General features: G+C 47.0%; 2 protein-coding genes across 51 annotated transcripts in view; one reads left to right on the forward strand and one right to left on the reverse strand.

Annotated features, from left to right (window-relative positions):
- The window catches only part of LOC141407152 (E3 ubiquitin-protein ligase HERC2-like), a 25,385-nt gene continuing 2,789 nt past the window's right edge, over positions 1–22,596 (forward strand). For 2 of the 50 annotated variants that reach the window (XR_012414640.1, XR_012414639.1), the window contains exons 1-9: positions 1–216; positions 1,146–1,247; positions 9,673–9,715; positions 11,775–11,875; positions 12,329–12,485; positions 13,454–13,632; positions 14,046–14,170; positions 15,529–15,707; positions 18,934–19,093. Coding sequence is in view for 8 of the 50 variants with exons in the window: in XM_073995251.1 (XP_073851352.1) it covers positions 1,226–1,247; positions 9,673–9,715; positions 11,775–11,875; positions 12,329–12,485; positions 13,454–13,632; positions 14,046–14,170; positions 15,529–15,707; positions 20,787–20,838 (858 nt within the window). In the remaining 42 variants the exon portion in view is untranslated. Of the gene's footprint in view, positions 217–1,145; positions 1,248–9,672; positions 9,807–11,774; positions 11,876–12,328; positions 12,486–13,404; positions 13,633–14,045; positions 14,171–15,528; positions 15,714–15,794; positions 16,979–18,933; positions 19,094–20,786; positions 22,364–22,596 lie in introns of those variants that run through there. The other 48 variants (XR_012414643.1, XR_012414642.1, XR_012414670.1 and 45 more) reach the window with 47 other exon arrangements.
- LOC123574402 (uncharacterized) overlaps positions 20,764–22,596 on the reverse strand; it is a 7,625-nt gene continuing 5,792 nt past the window's right edge. The window contains 1 exon segment of the mRNA XM_073995261.1: positions 20,764–22,312. Within this exon segment, the coding sequence (XP_073851362.1) occupies positions 20,861–22,312 (1,452 nt within the window). The 3' untranslated portion in view covers positions 20,764–20,860.

Here is a 22,596-nt window from a genome sequence, read left to right on the forward strand (position 1 = left end):
GAGTAGGAAGACAAACCGGATTGCCGGAAGCGAGAGAGTCCGGACAAGCGGCGAAGGGCTCCTGTTCCCAGTCGGCTGCGCCCGCGGAGCCGCCTCGTTGCCGTTGGCCGTAAGCGGGGGCGGCAGTCCCATCGGCCAGCGCCTCGGGCTGCGAGTGGCGCCGGGATCGGGGGCGTCGGCTCAGCAAGCGGCTGGCGTCCGCGCCCTGCGCGTCAGGTCCTGGCCTGGGACACCGGGGCGGCAGGCGGCGGGGGCGGTGCGGGCGGGGATTTGGCGGGCGGCCGAGCCCGGGAGGCGGGCCTGGAGCGGCGGCAGCACCGGGGCCGGCCTGAGGGACCTCCCTAGGCGCAGCCTCGGGCCTCTCTCCATCTCTAAGTGGTGGTGGCTGTGGGCGTTTCTGCAGGCGATCCTTTTGAGTATTTGTTTCACGCACGCGCCCTGCTGTGGGGTAAAGCGGCAGATTCATGCTGCTGTCATTTGTCATCAGAACGATGGGCTTGCCCGGCGCTGTGACTCAGGCCTGTAATCCCAGCACTTTAGGAGGCGGAGGCGGGCGGATCACGAGTTCAGGAGATCAGTGTCATCCTGGCTAACACGGTGAAACCCCGTCTCTACTAAAAATACGAAAAAAAAAAAAAAACTAGCCGGGCGTGGTGGCGGCGCCTGTAGTCCCAGCTACTCGGGAGGCTGAGGCAGGAGAATGGCGTGAACCCGGGAGGCGGACCTTGCAGTGAGCTGAGATAGCACCACTGCACTCCAGCCTGGGCGACAGAGCGAGACTCCGTCTCAAAAAAAAAAAAAAAAAAGTAAAAACGATGGGCTTCCTGTCGGGTGTGTGTGCCTTTTGGATTTGAGGGCAGGGGGATGACATTGTGACTTGGCCTCCTGTGACCGTCCATTTTCAAGATCTCACCAGTGTGGTGCAGAAACTCGGCACACCCTGCCTACCTTGGAAGGAGGCTTTCCCTTCCCCACCTCCCTCCCCTCCATCTCTTCCCTCTTTCCCTCTCTCCCCTTCACTCCCCTCCCCCAGCTCTTCTCTTCCCCCTTTCTGTTCTCTTTTTTTTTCTGCGTTAAACCTTTCGGGAGTGTCTTTGTAAACTATTAAAAAGAGTTAGGTCTTCAACATGTATGTTTACTTGCAGGCCTGAGAACTGGAGGAAACTGGAGAAAAGATGCCCTCTGACTCTTTCTGTTTGGCTGCCCAGGCTCGCCTTGACTCCAAATGGTTGAAAACAGATATACAGGTGGGGTTTGACATGTCTTTTTCTTAGTGTGTTTCTGCTTCCATGTTTAAATTTCTCGTGTAAGGCTTTTTTTAGGGTATGTAAAGGGAAGTCAGTTGTATCTTGCTATATTAGAAAAGTAGGTTTATTTCCTGTAACTTAAAATGTAACAGTCTTCATGGCTCTTTTTGTAGATTGTGCAGGGCTGCCTTTTAATTAGTTTCTTGCAAGTGCACGAAACTTGAGATCTATTAATAGGCAAAAATTTTCTCCTATTTATTATTACTGGTTAAGAAATCTGCTACACTCCTAACCATATCATGGTGACTGTTGTTTGCTCCTGATAGTTCTTGAGCTGTTTAGTTAACTGTGGAGGGGAAAATTGGAGAGGTAAACTGCAGTAATTGTGGCCAATAGAAACTCACTCATTTTATGAGGTCTTGTGTTTGTGTTTCTGGAGAGACAAGAGTTAGTTCAGTTGAGCTGTTCGTTTTGTATTTGTAACCAATACAAGGACTAAGGACAGTTGTGTTGCAACTGAGGTCATGATGTTGATGAATTTTTTTCGTCCTTTGTTCTTTTAAAAATTATGGTTAGAAAGCAGAGCATAATTGTTCTTTATGTAGATCCCAACTGATTGGGGTTTTTAGGGAGATTTTTTGGCATTCAGTAAATGTTTTTGTTTTCTGTGTGACATGATGTGTGTTTTTTACTATTACAGAATATTTTATGTATGGATAGATTTATACATACCAAATTCCCTTTTTTTTTTTTTTTTTCTGTTTTTTGAGGCAGAGTCTCACTGTGTCGCCCAGGCTGTAATGCTTGGCATGTTCTCGGCTCACTGCAACCTCTGTCTCCTAGGTTCAAATGATTCTCCTGCCTCAGCCTCCCAAGTAACTGGGAGTATAGGTGCCCACCACCATGCCTGGCTAATTTTTATATTTTTAGTAGAGATGGGATTTCACTCTGTTGGCCAGACTGGTCTTGAACTCCTGACCTCTTAATCCACCCGCCTCAACCTCCGAATGTGCTGGCATTACAGATGTGAGCCACTGCAACCAGTCTACATTTTTTTTAATTAAAAAAATTACATGAAGTTTATTTTTTTGTGGTCTCTAGTTCAGTAAATTGTGAGCTCTATAGATTCATGTACCCCCACCATCATCAGGATGGAGAAGTTTCATCACCCCAAAAGCTCCCTTGTGCTGCTGCTTTTTATCACATGTACCCTGGACTTGTACCCTGGCAACCACTGATCTGTTCTCCATCAGTGTAAGGGTATTGTTTTTGAGAATGTCATGTAAGCGGAACCTTTTTTTTTTTTTTTTTTGAGATGGGGTCTCACTCTGTCACCCAGGCTGGTGTGCAGTGGCGCGATCTCGGCTCACTGCAAAGTCTGCCTCCTGGGTTCACGCCATTCTCTGCCTCAGCCTCCCTAGAGGCTGGGACTACATGCGCCGCCACCACGCCCGGCTAATATTTTTGTATTTTTAGTAGAGACGGGATTTCATCATGTTAGCTAGGATGATCTTTTTTTTTTTTTTTTTTTTTTTTTTTTGAGACGGAGTCTCGCTTTGTCGCCCAGGCTGGAGTGCAGTGGCCGGATCTCAGCTCACTGCAAGCTCCGCTCCGCCTCCCGGGTTTACGCCATTCTCCTGCCTCAGCCTCCCGAGTAGCTGGGACTACAGGCGCCCACCACCTCGCCCGGCTAGTTTTTTGTATTTTTCAGTAGAGACGGGGTTTCACCATATTAGCCAGGATGATCTCGATCTCCTGACCTCGTGATCCGCCCGTCTCGGCCTCCCAAAGTGCTGGGATTACAGGCTTGAGCCACCGCGCCCGGCTTTTTTTTTTTTTTTTGAGACAGAGTCTTGCTCTGTCGCCCAGACTGGGGTGCAGTGGCCGGATCTCAGCTCACTGCAAGCTCCGCCTCGCGGGTTTAGACCATTCTCCTGCCTCAGCCTCCCGAGTAGCTGGGACTACAGGTGCCCGCCACCTCGCCCGGCTAGTTTTTTGTATTTTTTAGTAGAGACGGGGTTTCACCGTGTTAGCCAGGATGGTCTCGATCTCCTGACCTCGTGATCCGCCCGTCTCGGCCTCCCAAAGTGCTGGGATTACAGGCTTGAGCCACCGCGCCCGGCCTGCTAGGATGATCTTGATCTCCTGACCTTGTGATCCACCTGCCACAGCCTCCCAAAGCGCTAGGATTACAGGCGTGAGCCACCGCACTTGGCCCAGTGGAACCATATTTTAAGTAACGTTTTGAAACCATCTTCATTACTCCCAGTTACATGTTTGAGATTTATCTGCTGTTCTGTGTATTAATAGTTGTTTTTATTGCTGAATAATTTAGTATTTCGTCATTTGAATGTACCACATTGTATTTATCCATGATGCTATTTTGGGACCTTGTGGTGGTTTCCATTTTTCTTTCACAATTGTAATCCTGCTGTGAGCCATTCTGCTGCCTCAGCCTCCCGAGTAGCTGGGACTACAGGCGCCTGCCACCACGCCCGGCTAATTTTTTTTGTATTTTTAGTAGAAATGGGGTTTCACCGTGTTGGCCAGGATGGTGTCGATCTCCTGACCTTGTGATCCACCCACCTCGACCTCCCAGAGTGCTGGGATTACAGGCGTTAGCCACTGCGCCTGGCCAATAATGTGGTAGTTTTATGTTTAACTTATTATTTATTGTTATTTTTGAGATCGGGTCTCACTCTGTCGCCCAGGCTGCAATGCAGTGATGTAATCTTAGCTAACTGTAGCCTTGAACTCCTGGGCTCAAGTGATCTTCTTGCCTCAGCCTCCCAAGTAGCTAGGACTACAGGTGCGCGACACCATGCTTGATTAATTAGAGACAGAATCTCACTGTGTTGCCTGGGCTGGTCATACACTCCTGGCTTCAAGCAGTCTTCCTGCCTCAAGACTCCTGAGTTGCTGAGATTCCACACCTGGCACTAGATGTAACTTTTTGCAGAACCAGTAAACTGTTTTCCACAGTGGCTACAGTGTTTTACATTCTTGCAGCAGTATACCAAGATTCCAGTTTCCCCACACCCTCACTAATACTTTTTCTTTTCTTGTCTGATGATAGCCATCCTAATTTGTGTGAGTAGGTAGAGCATCTCATTGTTTTGATTTGCATTTCCCTGTTGATTAGTCATGCTGAACATCTTTTTACATGCTTATTGACCATGAGTATACATTCACTGGAGAAATGTCTATTCAAATCTTTTGCCCTATTTTTATTTTTATTTTTGGAGACGGAGTTTGGCTGTAGTTGTCCAGGCTGGAATGCAGTGGCGCAATCTCAGCTCATTGCAACCTCCGCCTCCTGTGTTCAAGTGATTCTCCTGCCTCAGCCTCCAGAGTAGCTGGGATTACAACTCCTGACCTCAGGTGATCCACCCACCTCGGCCCCCCAAAGTGCTGGTATTGCAGGCATGAACCACTGCACCTGGCCCTTTTGCCCATTTTTTTTTTTTTTTTTTTTTTTTTTGAGACGGAGTCTCGCTCTGTCGCCCGGGTTAGAGTGCAGTGGCCGGATCTCAGCTCACTGCAAGCTCCACCTCCCAAGTTTACGCCATTCTCCTGCCTCAGCCTCCTGAGTAGCTGGGACTACAGGCGCCCGCCACCTCGCCCGGCTAGTTTTTTGTATTTTTAGTAGAGATGGGGTTTCACCGTGTTAGCCAGGATGGTCTCGATCTCCTGACCTCGTGATCCGCCCGTCTCGGCCTCCCAAAGTGCTGGGATTACAGGCTTGAGCCACCGCGCCCGGCCCCTTTTGCCCATTTTTGTAATTGACTTTTTGTTTTGGGTTATAGGAGTTCTTTATCATGGATGGACTTTCATAATCTCTTCCCTTTATCCAACCCTATAAAACCCATATATTTATTCTTTGCTTGCTTTATTTTGTATAAATCAATTTTTTAAATGTCTGATGCATTTTCTTTCCAATTAAAAATATACATGGAATAAATGTTTTCTTATAAAAATGTATAGATTATAAAGTAGAGATTTCACCTGACTGCCCACCCCAATTTCAGTTTTCCTCCAAGAGTTAGCCAGTATTATCCCTTCGGTGTGGCTATTCAGACTTACTTTTCCTTGCATGGACATACATGTGTAAATGTACATGTATTAACATAATTTTTGATGCCAGGCATGGTAGCTCATGCCTGGAATTCCAGCACTTTGGGACCTTGAGGTGAGAGAATTGCTTGAGGCCAGCGGTTGGAAGCTGCAGTGAACTGATTGTGCCGCTACACTCCAGCATGGGTGACAGGGTAAGACCCTGTGTCTTAAAAAAAATCTGTATCTGCGGTTGATAATAGTACCCACCTCGTAGGTTATTATGGGATCAGTACAGAAGGCCAGGCAAAGTGCGTATCCTATTATCTTGCATGTAGTAAGTACCAGTGTAGACCACCTGTTATCCAGAAATTTGCTGAAATATGCCTTGCACTTTCTCTCTTTCCATTTTGATCAGTCTTACTAGAAGTTACCAGTTTGAGTTTTTTCAAAGAGCCAGTTGTTGGTTTTATTGATTTTGTTTTCTTTTTCATTGATTTCTGCTTTATTATTTATTATTTCCATTTTTCTGCTTGCTTTGAGTTCCATTTGCTCTTCTGTCTCTTCTAGTTTCTTAAGGTAAAAAATATTTTTGTGTCTATATATGTAAAGTATATTGTTCTCTAGTTTGTACTGTCTTTAGGTTCAATATCATGCTAATATTAGCTTCTTAAAATGAATTGGGAAGATTTTCATCCTCTAGATTCCAGAAGAGACTGTTTTGAGTCTGTGTTAATGTTGGATGGAATTATCCAGTGAATTCATTTGGGTCTGATAATTTCTTTTTATTGGGATTCTTAGAATTATGAATTCAGTTTTCTTGATAGTGGTAGGGCTATTCAAATGGTCTGTTTTATATTTGGTGAGTTGTGGTAATTTGTATTATTTGAGGAATAAGTCCATTTTGCCCACGTTGTCAAAGTCCTGTGTATAGAGTTGTACCTAGTAATTCCTCATTCTCTTTTTTGATGTCTTTTTTTATTTTTTTTGAGAGAAGTCTCTCTCTTGTCCCCCAGGCTGGAGCGCAGTGGCTTTATCGCGGCTCACTGCGACCTCCGCCTCCTGGGTTCAGTCGCTTCTCCTGCCTCTGCCTCCCAAGTAGCTGGGATTAAGGTGCCTGTCACCACGCCTGGCTAATTTTTGTATTTTTTAGTAGAGACAGGGTTTCCCTATGTTGGCCAGGCTGGTCTTGAACTCCTGACGTCAGATAATCTGCCCACCTGGGCCTCTTAAAGTGCTGGAATTACAGGTGTCAGCTACTGTGCCCGGTCTTTTTTGATATCTTTAGAGCGCGTTTTCATCAGTAATGTTGGTAATTTATGTCTGTTTTTTTTTTCTTTTTTGGGGGGGGGGGGTCAGTCTTGCTTAGAGACGTGTGTCAGTTTTATTAATCTTTTCAAAGAACCAGCTTTTTGCTTTACTGTTTGTTTTTTCTGTTTTCACTTTGTTTCTACTCTTACCTTAATTATTTCTTCCTTTCTGCTTACTTTTAGGTTTATTTTGCTATTTTTTTTTCTTTTAGGTTTTCGAGGTGGGCACTTACATTATTGATTTGTTTCCAAGTTTCTAATACCATTTGTTTAGTGCTGTAAATTTCTCTCTCTCACCCACTGCAGGTCTTTCCCATACATTTTGATGTATTGTACTTGCATTTTCTCTCAGTTCAGAATGTATTTTAAAATTTCTCTTGAGACTTCCTCTTTGATCCATGGGTTATTTAGAAGTTTATTGTTTAGTTTCTGAGAGTTAGGCAATTTTCCCGTAATTGTTCTCTTGTTGACTTCTAATTTGTTTCCATTGTTTGAGGGAACGTAGGCCATGTGACTTTAATTCAAAAAATTTGTTAGGTTTGTTTTATGCCTCAGAATATGTTCTAACTTAGTATTTGTTTTGTGGATACTTGAAAAGATTATGTATTCTGCTGTTATTGGCTGGAGTGTTCTATAAATTTTGATTGGATCTAGTTGATCGATGGTGATGGTGAGTTCTATATCCTGGCAGTTTTTCTGTTTCCTAATTTTATCAGCTGTAGAAGAGATTTTGAGGTTTCCAACGATAAAAGTATAAATGTCTTTTTCTCCTTTCAGTTCTGTTCATTGTTTTTGTTTGTTCGGTGTATGCATGTTTCGAATTGCTGCGTCTTAATGGTGGATTGACCAAGTTTTCATTTTGTAATGTTGCCATCTGTTCCTGGTAATATCTTTTTTTGTTTTGGAGATGGAGTTTCGCTCCTTTTGCCCAGGCAGGAGTGAAGTGGCAGGATGTCAGCTCACTGCAACCTCCGACCCCACCGGGTTCAAGTGATTCTCCTGCCTCAGCCTCCTCAGTAGCTGGAATTATAGGCATCTGCCATCAGGCCCAGCTAATTTTTGTATTTTTAGTAGAGATGGGGTTTTTAGAGATGAGGTTGGGAGTTCGAGATCTGACCAACATGGAGAAACCCCGTCTCTACTAAAAATAGGAAAATTATCCGGGGAATGGTGGCGCAGGCCTGTAATCCCAGTTACTCGGGAGGCTGAGGCAGGAGAATCACTTGGTCCTGGGAGGCGGAGGTTGCAGTGAGCAGAGGTCACGCTATTGGACTCCAACCTGGGCAACAAGAATGAAACCCCATCTAAAAAAGAGAAAAAAGAAAAAAAAAAAGAGATGCTTTTGGGCATATGAGTTTTAATTTGTTGATGCCTGTTGATATATCACAGATTTCCTCTATTTGCTAACAGACACTAGAATGTTTAAGGCTTATGTAAATTTGTACTTTTCCAAAATGAAGCTGTCTATTAGACTTTTGCCCTCAGATGTGAAACTACAAGATTGCCAGATGAAACTTATCTTTTGTGTAGTTGGGAGTGTTGACTTTATTTGACTGTGATATGTGACTCCCTGGAGAGCACATAGAAGATACAGGAGGCAGAAAGAAACAAGAGCAAAACCCTGGTCGTCTTGCTCCCCAGAGACAGGAGTGATACTTGTAGCCTGTTTCCTTGTTTTCTTATGTTTTAATTTTTGTGTTTGTTTTCCTTTTTTGTTTATTTATGTTTAAATATAGTTGAAATCACATTACGGTTGGCTCTCTGTATCTGTGGGTTTCACAAACACACATTCAACCAACTGTGGATCTAAAATATTGGAAGAAAAGCAGTAAAAACCAAAACAACAATAAAAAATAAAAATAAAAAACAATACAGTATGACAACGAATTACAGAGCATTTGCCTTGTATTAGGTGTTATAGTAATCTAGAGATGGTTTTTCTTATTTGTTTGTTTTGACATGGAGTTCTCACTGTTGCCCAGGGCAGTGGGGCTATCATGGCTCCCTGCAGCCTTGATCTCCTGGGCTCAAGTGATTCTCACACCTCAGCCTCCCAAGTAGCTGGGACTCCAGGTGTGTGTCACAATGCCTAGCTAATTTGTATTTTTTGTAGAGCCAGGGACTCACTGTGTTGCCCAGGCTGGCCTCTAACTCCTGACCTCGAGGGATCTGCCTGCCTTGGCCTCCCAAAGTGCTGGGATTACAAGCCTGAGTCACCACGCCTGGCCGATTTTTTTTTCTGTTTAATTTGTATAGATGGGGTTTTGCCATGTTGCCCGGGCTGGTCTTGAACTCCTGGGCTCAGGCGACCCTCCCGCCTCTACCTCCCAGTGTTGGGAGTATAGGTGTGAGCCACTGTGCCTGGCTGAGATGATTTAAATGACACGGGAGGATGTGCACAGGTTATATGCAAATACCACACCATTTTATATCAGGGTCTTGAGCATCCTAGGGTTTTGGTATGGAGCCAGGGTGGGGCAGGCCTGGTCCCAATCCCCTGCAGATACCAAGGGACGACTGTACATGTTGTATTTTTGAAAATAGTTTTAGAGTAAATTAAACCAAGTGACAGATGAGATTTCTACCCATTTGGCAATAGGAGTGCCGTGGTTCTTTCCTTCCTTCCTGACCGGCTGTGATGGTCGTGAATCAGAGTGTCATGTATGGGTGGGCGGTAGGTGCTCAGATTCTCCAAGCACTGTTGTGTGTCGAATCAAACTGAGTTCCCTCAGCTGCAGAAATGGCTGAGAGCCCAGCTGCTTTTTCTCTGCTGTTTCCTTTGTGATGACATAGGGTTGGTGGATTAATTGGAATGTATCTTTCATTAAGTGGAAGAACTCCTAAAATTTTTAAAAAGCCTTTTTTTTTTGAGATAATTGTGGATTCACATACAGTTGTAAGAAACAGCATAGAGATTCCTTTTATTGTTCGCGCCTTTGCCCTCGCTGGTAGCTAGTTGCAAACTACGACACAGCCATCACAACTAGGGTGTTAACTCTGATTGTCTGTCTTCTTCAGGTTTTCCCAGTTTTACATGCTCTCAATTGTGTATTTCTTTGCAGTTTTTTCAGGTGCGGATTTTCTGAGACCACCACTGCAATCAGGGTACATGGACAAGGGCCGTTTATACCCACGTTCACGTATTCTCTCCACCTTAACTGCTGGCAACCACTCATCTGTTCTCTGTGTCTATTATGTGATTTTTTTGACATTGGGTTTTTAATTTTGTATTATTGTTATTATTGTAATTTTTGGAGACGGGGTCTCACCCTGATGCCCAAGCTGGAGTGCAGTGATACAATCATAGCTTACTGCAGCCTCAAACTCCTGGGCTCAAGCCGTCCTCTCATTTCAGCTTCCTGAGTAGCTGGGACCACAGATGCACGACACCACACCCGGCTAATTTTGTATTTGTAGTGACTGGGGTCTTGTTATGGTTCCCAGGCTTGTCTTGAACTCCTGGCCTCAAGCAAGATTGAGTTTTTTTCACTGAGCATAATCCCCTTGACATTTTCCCAAGGGGGTCGTTTCATGTATCATTATTGCTGAGTAGTTTTTTTTGTTTTGTTTTGTTTTGTTTTTGAGTCTCATGTTTTCACCCAGGCCAGGCTGGAATGCAGTGGTGCAATCTTGGCTCACTGCAACCTCCACCTCCTCCCAGGTTCAAGCAATTCTGCCTCAGCCTCCCAAGCAGCTGGGACTCCAGGCGTGCACCACCACACCCGGCTTATTTTTGTATTTTTAGTAGAGATGGGGTTTTGCCATGCTGGCCAAGCTGGTCTCCAACTCCTGACCTAAAGTGACTTGCCCACCTCCTCTGACGACACTTGACCCATGTGCTTTTTTATATAAGGACTGTGTGTCCTGTTACATGTCTGTGTCTTGTCGTGTTCATATTTCTCATTTAGGAGCAAAGATTTCCGTCTTCCAGGTACCCAGTGCCCTTCTCAGAGGTTCTTGTGTTTCCTCTCTCAGCTCCCGGTGCATTATTCAGGCACTTGTGGATAAGCATGTACTGATGCCCCAGCCAGCTGTGATCTTCATTGCCATTTTTATTACACATTGTATCTTGGGGAGATCCTTCTATAACATCCTTTTTTTGTTTTTTGTTTGTTTGCTTGTTTTGTTTTGTTTTTGAGATGGAGTCTTGCTCTGCCTCCCAGGCTGGAGTGCAGTGATCTTGGCTCACTGCAACCTCCATCTCCCAGTTTCAAGTGATTCTCCTGCCTCAGCCTCTGAGTAGCTGGGATTATAGGCACGCCACCACCACACCTGGCAAATTTTTGTATTTTTAGTGGAGACAGGGTTTCATCATGTTGGCCAGGCTGGTCTTGAACTCCATATTACCTGTTTTTATAGGATTTCCCCTGATTGTAAAGCAAATTTTAGTAAATTTGGAGAATATAGTTTATAGTAGCAATACTATAATATATATATGTTACAAATATGATATTGTATAAAGTAAAACATATAATTGTTGTGCATGATTGAGTTGAGATTATATGTTCATTTTTGTATTCTAGCCTTTTCTGTCTTGTACAGGATGATTTTTATGGTGAGCCATTTGCATAACCTTTTATAACATGCAGAATGAAACTGACTTGTGAAATTAACATACACAAGTAGTGAAAAGCTTTAAAAGACACAGGAGGGTGATGAGCACTTCCCTTAGAAGAGGACGACTCCTCACGGGGTGGGTTAGGCACACAGGGCTTCACCCTCAGCCAGGAGCAGACCCTGAGTGGAGGACGCTGGAGCTGGGGCGAGCCCGGCTACCCCGTGCGGCTCTGCTGCTCTTCTTCCAGCTCCTCTCTGGCCTGGTCTCTCCTGTGGGTTTTATTCTCCTTCCGTTTATGTATTTATCTGCTTATTGTCTGCTTCCTCCCATTAGACTCTCACTTTGTGAGGTCATTTCATGAGCCTTTTCCCAAGACGTTTAAAATTCCTTGTACATTTCTTTGATTCTTAAAGAGAAAACTTTTCCTTTACAAAAGACGTTTGATGAAAGTTGTTAAACAACAAAACTAAAAATGCACTTGTAATCCTGTCATGTGAGGAAAACCATTGGTTGGATTTTGGTACACACCCTTTCATAGTATTGATTTTATGTAGTATCTGCACCCTCCGCTGCTGACTGGTTATATGTTCCGTGTGTCGTCTGCAGTTCCGGGCCTGCGGGCAAAGGCGTGGAGGGGCTCGCCAGAGTGGGATCCCGAGCGATGCTGTCTTTCGCCTTCGCCTTCCTGCGCAGGGCCTGGCGATCAGGTACGGTCCCTGGTGTTGCGCGTGGTTCTTCCCTAATGCACCAACAGTCTGGGTTTTGAGTTCAGTTCAGCCACCCTGTGCCCTTCGGCTGATCCCATGTGCTCTCTGCGCCTCAGTTTTCTTGCTTGTGAGATGAGAGGCTGCAGAGGCTGTTTGGCTTTTCATGTCTGTGCTTTAGAGAAAAAAAAAGAGCAAGTGCATGCACCCTCCACCCCACGCCAGCCACTACCATGGAACACTGAGTACGAACTTAATTCTAGAAGAACAAGAAGTTAGTGTAGTGCTCATGTGACAGCCACGAAACACAGAATTGACTGGAGCAGCTGTGCTAGATTTTGGCCTGTTGAGTGAGGGATTAGAAAGGGGACAGTGGCATCTTCTCTCGCTGAGGGCTGGGAAGCCCAGCGGGAGAGGGGAGTAGTGGGGGCTCCTCTGACGCGTGTGTGCGCCCAGGCGAGGATGCGGACCTCTGCAGTGAGCTGTTGCAGGAGTCCCTGGATGCCCTGGGAGCACTTCCCGAGGCCTCGCTCTTCGACGAGAGCACTGTGTCCTCTGTGTGGCTGGAGGTGGTGGAGAGAACGACCAGGTTCCTCAGGTCTGTCGTGACCGGGTGAGTTCTTTCCTTTCTTGCCTTCTGCTTGCAGACAGCTGGCCTGCTGGAGGCTGGTTCTTACCACCCTTGCTTTAGAACTAAGAGGCCTAGTAGGTTGGTTTCTCGCCTGTTTTAAGTGGGCTCTCGGTGCTGTGATTCCGAGTCTGGGATCTCAGCTTTTCTGGTGATTCAATTTATGATCCTCTGACTAGACCCAGGAAGCTGTGATACTAAATGAGACGACGAGGGAGGATGCTTAGAGTTTTGACCATCCGTCATCCGTAGAGGGTTGAGCGCTGACATTGTGTGTCTCTGTGATGATTAGGAGCTGCTGTTCTGAGTGCAGAGTGGCACTTGGCTTGAAGTCTTATAGATAATGTGGGGGGTAAACAACTACTCAGGATCAAATTGTTTAGTCCTGTAACTGATGTTTTTAGTGTAAAACATTTTGAATAGGAATCATTTGTGTGTAAGGAAAAACATGAACTCTGGTCTTGGGTGCTAGGCATTGTTGTTAAGGTTTTTAAATGTAAAGGAATTCAACAGGAAGGACAGGTGCAGAGGAAAAGTGAGGCCGCTCCTCACTCTCCTTGCCAGAGGTCAGCACTGTGCCTTCTTCCAGCGGGCAGGAGGCATTTGGCGTTTGCGCCCCCGGCTCTGAGTCCACTTCCTGAGCCTGCTGGTGAAGTTTCCATACACATGTTCACAGTGGGGTTTACAAAATTCCTCTAGAAAACACTTCAAGCATTGTGGGTAAGAGATTTTTAGTCTAGTTTTTCAAAATACTTAAACTGAGAAGTTATTTTGTCTATTTATACTTTTGAGTTTATACAATTGAGTTTTATTTATACAATTGAGTTTTATTCAGTGTTTAATAAGACTTTGAAATTCATTCATTTTTAGGGGTTCTAAGTGAAAATTGTTTTTCTCCTTTCAGTTGCATGCTGCCATTAGTCACCAGGTTGACCCGGAATTCCTTGGTTTAGGTCTGGGCAGCGTCCTCCTGAACAGCCTGAAGCAGACGGTGGTGACCCTGGCCAGCAGCGCGGGCGTACTGAGCACCGTGCAGTCGGCCGCCCAGTCCGTGCTGCAGAGCGGCTGGTCCGTGCTGCTGCCCACCGCCAAGGAGCGGGCCGAGTACTCTCTGCTCTCCTGCCCTGTGCAGGTGGGCTTGGGGAAGGAACAGGAGAGGGCATGGATCATGGTGCTGGGAGGGGATGGCATTTCACTCAAATTGGCACACACTTTCTTTTTTTTTTTTTTTTTTTTTTTTTTGAGACGGAGTCTCGCTCTGCCGCCCAGGCTGGAGTGCAGTGGCCGGATCTCAGCTCACTGCAAGCTCCGCCTCCCGGGTTCACGCCATTCTCCTGCCTCAGCCTCCTGAGTAGCTGGGACTACAGGCGCCCGCCACCGCGCCCGGCTAGTTTTTTGTATTTTTTAGTAGAGACGGGGTTTCACCGTGTTAGCCAGGATGGTCTCGATCTCCTGACCTCGTGATCCGCCCATCTCGGCCTCCCAAAGTGCTGGGATTACAGGCTTGAGCCACCGCGCCCGGCCGGCACACACTTTCTATTTCAGTTTCAGGCAATGATGTGAACATAAGTCCAGGTCGTCGATTCATGATTGATCTTTTGGTGGGCAGCTTGATGGCTGATGGAGGGTTGGAATCAGCCTTACACGCAGCCATTACTGCAGAGATCCAGGTATGGCCTTGGAGGCACACGTGACCTGATGGTGCTCTGAGATCGGAAATACCACATTCACACATGTGAAAAATAACTGAAAACAGTAAAACTAAACTCGTATCATATTCGAGTATTTTTTAAATTATTTTATGTGCTAATTTAAACAATTATTGAGATATGATTTAATTGTGAAGAAATCCTGCATGTTGTCTGTTTCAGTGAATTTAACAGGTAACCTGTCCATCATGTAGACCGTTCCCGTCACCCGGAAAGATCCCTGTGCCCCTTGGCACTCGCAGCCGGGACGCTCCCCTGCCCTCAGATGAGATTCATTTCCCTGCTCTGAGTGTTGCAGCAATGTAGCTGCAGAGGCTGCACTCTTTCCTGCGTTGCCGTGGAGAAGGATTTTCAGATTCACTCACACTGTTGTGTGTCTTGTGACTTGGTTTTTATTATGGGAAGTTTTCCATTTTATAGGTGTAGTGCTGGTTGTTAGTTCATTCTTCTACTGAAGGACATTTAATTGCTTTTGGTTTTTGTATTCTTTTTTTTTTTTTTTTTTTTGAGACAGTCTCGCTCTGTCGCCCAGGCTGGATGCAGTGACCTGATGTTGGCTCATGGCAGCCTTGTCCTCCTCGGCTCAAATGATCCTCCCACCTCAGCCTCCTGTGTTGCAGGGACCACAGCGTGTCACCATGCCCGGCTAGTTTTTTGATTTTTTTGTGGAGACAAGGTTTCAGTGTGTTGCCCAGGCTGGTCTCGAACTCCTGGGCTCAAGTGATCCCCCCACCTTGGCCTTCCATAGTGTTGGGATTACAAGCGTGAGCCACCGCGCCCAGGCTTTCTGGTTTTTGGCCGCGTAGAGCTGCCATGATTGTGCTGTGTACAAGTACTTCAGTGAGCATATGTTCTCCCTTAGGGTAAACACTTGGAGTGAAATTTGTTAGGTCTTGGGGTCCGTGTGTGTTCATAGTTTCCCAGAGTGGCTTTGCCATTTACACTTGAACCAGTGTGTGTGAGAATTACAGCAGCTTCTTATCCTCACAAAGCAGCTGGATGCTGCGTGTGTGGGGCGGATCACGTGGGTGTTTGTGAGAGCCAGTAGCAGGGTTATAGATTTTAGGGACTTCACAGAAGGAGGCTGGAGAGCGTCAGCAGAGGCAGCCTGGACCTTGGATCTGTAAAAGGAAGACACTGTTTGAAAATGCACAGCTGAGTTGGGGTTTCCAACAGGGCAGGTGGGGTCCTGTGGGTAGGTGTGTGTGGTGGCACACAGGCTGGGATAGCTTGGCACTGGGGTCAGGGCTCAGCCAGCCTGTGTGCTTCACACCTGCTAATGAGATCCCTTGTAAACAATTTCTGTTTACAAATTACAGGATATTGAAGCCAAAAAAGAAGCACAGAAGGAAAAAGAAATTGATGAACAGGAAGCGAATGCCTCAACGTTTCACAGAAGCAGGACTCCATTGGATAAAGACCTTATTAATACGGGGATCTGTGAGTCTTCTGGCAAACAGTGTTTGCCTCTGGTTCAGCTCATACAACAGCTTCTTAGGTAAATCGTATTAGCAGTATTGTAGTGTATTTTATTTATTTACTTTTTTTTTTTTTTTTGAGACAGCATTTCGCTCTTGTTGCCCAGGCTGAGTGCAATGGCACGATCTTGGCTCACCGCAACATCCACTTCCCGAGTTCAAGTGATTCTCCTGCCTCAGCCTGTCAAGCAGCTGGGATTACAGGCATGTGCCACCATGCCCAGCTAACTTTGTAGTTTTAGTAGAGACGGAGTTTCTTTATGGTGGTGAGACTGGTCTTGAACTCCCGAGCTCAGGTGATCCGCCCACCTTGGCCTCCCAAAGTGTTGGGATTACAGGCATGAGCCACCACGCCTGGCTTATTTATTTACTTGTTAATTTTTTTTTTTTTTTTGAGATGGAGTCTCACTCTATCGCCCAGGCTGGAGTGCGGTGTCACAATCTTGGCTCACTGCAACCACCACTGCCTGAGTTCAAGCGATTCTCCTGCCTCAGCCTCCTGAGTAGCTGGGACTACAGGTGTCCGCAACCACACCTGGCTGATTTTTGTATTTTTAGTAGAGACGGGGTTTCACCATATTGGTCAGGCTGGTCTCAAACTCCTGACCTCAGGTGATCCATCTGTTTTGGCCTCTCAGAGTGTTGGGATTACAGGCGTTAGCCACTGTGCCTGGCCTTTATTGTATTTTAATGAGTGATTGTTGTTTTTCATATTAAGATAATGAAATCCAGCACAAGAATCTCAAAAATTGGTGATTGAAGGGATATTCTGAAAATTACCTAGTACAGACGTTAGGATAAAGAGCAGACCCTTTTCAACGTAGGTAAGAGGAGAAGTTGGAGGGTATGATGATATTCAAAAGTTTTTCACAGAAGAGAAATTGGGGTGTGCAGTAAACATGTGAAAAGATTCTTAGTAATAAGCAGGTGGATGCAAATGAAAATCATCATGGGAAGGTTATTTTTAAAACTGGTTCTATCATTGCCTCACTTTACGTATTACAGCATTATACATACTACTGTGTAAGATAACTTTTCTTTTCAAAACTAAAGTCAGTGTGAAAGAATGATGAGCATTGTTTTGTAAGGCCAGACTAGAAGGAGGTGGGAAGAAGTCAGACTCAGCCTGTGAACAGAGGCTAACCTTGGCAGAAGCCAAAACGTTCAGACAGTGTTGTGTAAAAAGGATCACTCAAGAAGAGTGGAAAAGCAAGATGATTTGTGAAAGAGATTTATTAGAAAATGAAACACATTTGTACCTCTTATTTAATAAAAATCTGCTTTTTGTAAAGTTGGGCTTCTGGTTTTAGTTTCTACACATAGAGAAAGCAAAGAACTGGCAAGTTGCATCAGGCAGCCGAGCACAGAGCAGGGAGCCCTGGGAAGTGGCCGCAGCTCTCAGCCGGCCTGGTCATGGGGCCGTGGTGGGTCTGTGGCGTGGGGTGGCTCTGCTGTCCACAGCCAGAAAAATGAACTTAGTGGACACAGTGAAATTTTGAAACGGGAAGTTTTTAGAGCTAGTTTCTATCATGGATTTTAGTAAATGCTATTTCGAAAAGCATTTTTGTGATGTTTATTTTGTTTTTCTAATCTGATAATGCATATTTCACGCATTCTGGTCTTTAACCAATGGAAATTAGTGAACTAAACTTAATATAGTTTCTGTTAAGGGAAAGATCCTGGGATTTGTTCTCAGAAAATTTCAGTTGGAACAACTTGTTCACATAGGTGAACTTCCAACTCAGTAACTATGGGAATAAGAAAGCTGTGTTTACTTTCACAGAGTTCATTAAGAATAAATGAGAAAGTGGATGTTAACAACTTTGCAATTAGTAAAGTTACATGCAAAGTTTTCTTTTTTTTTTTTTTTTTTTTTTTTTTTTTGAGACGGAGTCTCGCGCTGTCACCCAGGCTGGAGTGCAGTGGCCGGATCTCAGCTCACTGCAAGCTCCGCCTCCCGGGTTCACGCCATTCTCCTGCCTCCGCCTCCCGAGTAGCTGGGACTACAGGCGTCCGCCACCTCGGCCGGCTAGTTTTTTGTATTTTTTAGTAGAGACGGGGTTTCACCGTGTTAACCAGGATGGTCTCGATCTCCTGACCTCGTGATCCGCCCGTCTCGGCCTCCCAAAGTGCTGGGATTACAGGCTTGAGCCACCGCGCCCGGCCACATGCAAAGTTTTCAAGTGAGCATTTTCCAGAGGTGCTTTTCTAGGTTCTTGAATGCCTCTCCGTTGTCTGAGGCTGCGTCATGGGCTGTTGGTGTCTTTGGCGGGGGGTGAGTGCAGGGTTCCTGTTGTGGGTCCTTCGTTCTCACGAGGGCAGTGCCAGTTTTCCCCATCTCCTGCTTGCTCAGACTGTTTCCATGTGCAGAGACACTGGCCTGTTTGAGCTGCAGCTGTGCTATTTGAGCTGCAGCCGTGTAGCCTGTGCTGGCCAGTCTGGCTGCACTCACACAGTTTGCTGATCAGCACTTGAAGTGTGTCCATCGTAGCTGAGACACTGAATATTTTATCTGTTTAATTTTTATTAAAATACAGATTTTAAAACTCGATTCTGTTATTAGGAAGCATGTAAGTGTGTTTAGAATAACTGGGCCATGTGAGTCTACTTTGTCACCTGTATATTTTATGAATCTAAGTGCGGATCAGATATTTTCAATGCAAATCTCACTGTCCAGACTGAAATGTGCTGCATGTGTAAGCTACCCCGATGGTTTTTGAGGACTTATGAAATAACCTGTGTAGCCGGGCGCGGTGGCTCATGCCTGTAATCCCAGCACTTTGGGAGGCCGAGGTGGGTGGATCACGAGGTCAGGAGATCCAGACCATCCTGGCTAACATGGTGAAACCCCGTCTCTACTAAAAATACAAAAAATTAGCCAGGCGTGGTGGCGGCGCCTGTAGTCCCAGCTACTCGGAGGCTGAGGCAGGAGAATGGCGTGAATCCGGGAGGTGGAGCTTGCAGAGAGCCGAGATCGCGCCACTGCACTCCAGCCTGGGTGACAAAGCGAGACTCCGTCTCAAAAAAAAAAAAAAAAGAAAGAAATAACCTATGTAAAATAACAATTTTTCTTATATTGATTTGATGTTGAAATGGTAATGCTTTCAATCTGTTGGGATAAGTATGATACATTATTAAAATTATTTTTAGTTTTTGAGATGGAGTCTTGCTCTGTTGCCCAGGCCAGAGTGCACTGGCACAATCTTGGCTGGACAGCACCCTGATCAGCACCATTTCCCGCCTCAGCAGGGCAGTCTCCTTACAGGGAACTTAACGAGGCACAAAAGAAGGCTCAGGGGACAGGGAGGACTTCTGCTGGGAAAAGGCTCCTAGACCCGGTTCTGCCTCTGACTTGCTGGGGGTCCTCGAGAAAGTTGCTTCCCCTCTGTGGTCTCAGTTTCCTCAGGTAAGAAATGAGGGGTTGGGCCAAATGGTCTAAGGTTTGGGGAACCTCTAAGTCAGAGCTCGTAGCTGCTGGTCAAGATGAGGGAGAGGCTCTCAGGGTCAGCCAAATGCCTGAGAGGCAAGACAGGCCCAAAGGTGAGCACCCTGAGCACATCAGGTGGGCTCGGGGTTGGTGCATCAGCCCCACATTCTGCAGAGCAGCCCTGGACTCAGGAGCCCGCTCACACCAGCCCAGTGGGACTTGAAAGATGTGAGGGTCCAGCCTCTCCTACTGTTGCAGGGCTGGGGTCTGGGAGCTGCAGATTCTGACCCCACAGCTACCTTAGACATGCCAGACGGGCTGGGCAGGACACACCCTCTCTATGAAATGAGCAGACAGTCCAAATAGATACACTAGAGAAGGGCTGTGGGAAGGACCCAGCGCCACTGACTGCACTGGGTGCCTCCCACAGCCACTAAAGGCAGAGTAGCTTGTTATAGATTAGCCTCCCCACAAGAGCAGTTAGAAAAACTGGACAAAAATGTGCCCCAATCAAAAACAATTATTTGAAGGTAATTGGAAACCTCAGCCAGGATTTGAGTGACCAGGCCTGGGAGGTGACCCTGACAGTCTGTAGTGCTTTCCCACACTTGGTGATTGGTCAACAGTAGAGGGCTAAGAGGCTAAGAAACTTGAGTATGAAGTGGTAGTGAACAGGCTGGAGAGCCTAGCTGAATGTTTGGCACTCACAGGGCTCAAATGACATAATGAGAATTTGGATCCCAGTAAGGAGATGGGACCCTGGAAGGGCCACCCCTAGGAGAAGAAATTAATAAAAAATAGACCAGCCGTCACAAAAACTAAAACCTGCTTTGAACCAGCTTAGTCCCAAACTGGATGAAGGTGATCTGCCCTTACTCCAATTGTGTGCCATAAAGTCAAAGTCAATACTCTCTCTCTTGGCCGGGCGCGGTGGCTCAAGCCTGTACTCCCAGCATTTTGGGAGGCCGAGGCGGGCGGATCACGAGGTCAGGAGATGGAGACCGTCCTGGCTAACACGATGAAACCGTCTCTACTAAAAAATACGAAAAAAAAAAATAGCCGGGCGTGGTGGCGGCGTCTGTGGCCCCAGCTACTCAGGAGGCTGAGGCAGGAGAATGGCGTGAACCCGGGAGGCGGAGCTTGCAGTGAGCTGAGATCCGGCCACTGCACTCCAGCCTGGGCAACAGAGCGAGACTCCGTCTCAAAAAAAAAAAAAAAAAAAAAAGTCAATCCTCTCTCTGGAGGCAGGTAACAGTTTCCTAGCCACGCCATAAGACAAGACAACACAAGACTAAACAAGAAAGAGCAAGCAAAAAGACAATGCAAACATACATAGATATTATTGTCCTCAGGTAGAAACTTTTTTTTTTTTTGAGATGGAGTCTCGCTCTGTCACCCAGGCTGGAGTGCAGTTGCGTGATCTCGGCTCACTGCAGCCTCAACCTCCCGAGTAGCTGGGATTACAGGCGTGCGCAACCATGCCCGGCTAACTTTTGTGTTTTTAGTAGAGACGGGGTTTCATCATGTTGTCCAGGCTGGTCTTGAACTCCTGACCTCAGGTGATCCACCCGCCCAGGCCTCCCAAAGTGCTGGAATTGCGGGTGTGGGCCACCGTGCCCGGCCAGTATTTTATCACAATTTAACATAAATTTTCTTTTTTCTTTTTTTCAAGTTTATTCTCAGACTATATTCACACAGTGACATGGTGGCTTACACTTCTGTAGGCCTTGTTGACAGTGCCGGCTCTTAGATGTCGATGATCTTCATCTTCTTCTTGTCTCCTCGGTAGAAGAATGGGATGCAGGAGTTGCTGCCTAAGCCTGGGCGCTCCTGGGCGTTCTTCATCCCACGAGGCAGCTGCACGACCTGTGCAGTGGGGCTGTCGTGGGGAGAACCGTCCCCAGCCTCTCCTCGCGCAGACGCCATGCTGCTAGCGTGGCTTGTATCACAAAGATCTTTGGAGGGAGGGACGCAGGGCGCTGAGCACCTCTCCTTGTGCTCTGGCAGCTTCTCCTCCTGGTCTCGCATCCTCTCTTCCTTCTCCCGCATCTTCTCCTCCTGCCCCCGCATCTTCTCCTCGTGCTCCCGTATCGTCTCCTCCTGCTCCTGCATTTTCTCCTGTTTCCACAGCTCCTCCTCCTGTTCTGGCAGCCTCTGCTGCTCCTGCATCTTCTCCACCAGCTCCTTCGTCTTCTCCATCTGCTCTCGCATCTCCTCCTGCTCCCGCATCATCTCCTCCTGCTCCCGCATCATCATCTCCTCCCACATCTCCTCCTGCTCCCACATCTTCTCCTCCTCCTCCTCTCGCATCTTCTCCTCCTGCTCCCACATCTTCTCCTCCTGCTCCCACATCTCCTGCTGCTTCTGCATCTTCTCCTCCTGCTCCTGCATCCTCTCCTCCTTTGCCCGCAGCCTCTGGTACTGCTCCCACATCCTCTCCTCCTGCTCCCTCATCTTCTGCTCCTGCTTGTGCATCTGCTCCTCCTGCTCGTGCAGCTCCTGCTCCTGCTCCCGCAGCCTCTCCTCCTGTCTCCACATCTTCTCCTCCTGTCTCCACATCATCTCCTCCTGCTCCCGCATCTTCTGCTCCTGCTCGTGCATCTTCTGCTCCTGCTCGTGCATCTGCTTCTCCTGCTCCCGCAGCTCCTGCTCCTGCTCCCGTAGCCTCTCCTCCTGTCTCCACATCATCTCCTCCTGCTCCCGCATCTTCTGCTCCTGCTTGTGCATCTGCTCCTCCTGCTCCCGCAGCCTCTCCTCCTGTCTCCACATCTTCTCCTCCTGCTCCCACATCTTCTCCTCCTGCTCCCGCATCTTCTGCTCCTGCTCGTGCATCTGCTTCTCCTGCTCCCGCAGCTCCTGCTCCTGCTCCCGCAGCTCCTGCTCCTGCTCCCGCAGCCTCTCCTCCTGTCTCCACATCTTTTCCTCCTGCTCCCGCATCTTCTGCTCCTGCTCGTGCATCTGCTCCTCCTGCTCCCGCAGCCTCTCCTCCTGTCTCCACATCTTCTCCTCCTGCTTCCACATCTGCTCCTCCTGCTTCCGCATCTGCTTCTCCTGCTCCCGCAGCTCCTTCTCCTTCTCCCACAGCCTTTCCTCCTGTCTCCACATCTTCTCCTCCTGCTCTCGTATCTTCTCCTCCTGCTCCCATATCTTCTTCTCCTGCTCCCGCAGCTTCTCCTCCTGCAAAGTGTTGGTTTCAACCTCAAAAGGAAATAGACTCATGAGCTAGCTATATAAATGTAATCTATAAAATAACGGTTTTCATCTATGATTCTTTTTTTTTTTTTTTTTTTTTGAGACGGAGTCTCGCTCTGTCACCCAGGCTGGAGTGCGGTGGCCGGATCTCAGCTCACTGCAAGCTCCGCCTCCCGGGTTCACGCCATTCTCCTGCCTCAGCCTCCCGAGTAGCTGGGACTACAGGCGCCCGCCACCTCGCCCGGCTAGTTTTTTGTATTTTTTAGTAGAGACGGGGTTTCACCGTGTTA

This window comes from Macaca fascicularis, chromosome 7 (genome assembly GCF_037993035.2).
Source record: "Macaca fascicularis isolate 582-1 chromosome 7, T2T-MFA8v1.1".
Taxonomy (NCBI): Eukaryota; Metazoa; Chordata; class Mammalia; order Primates; family Cercopithecidae; genus Macaca; species Macaca fascicularis.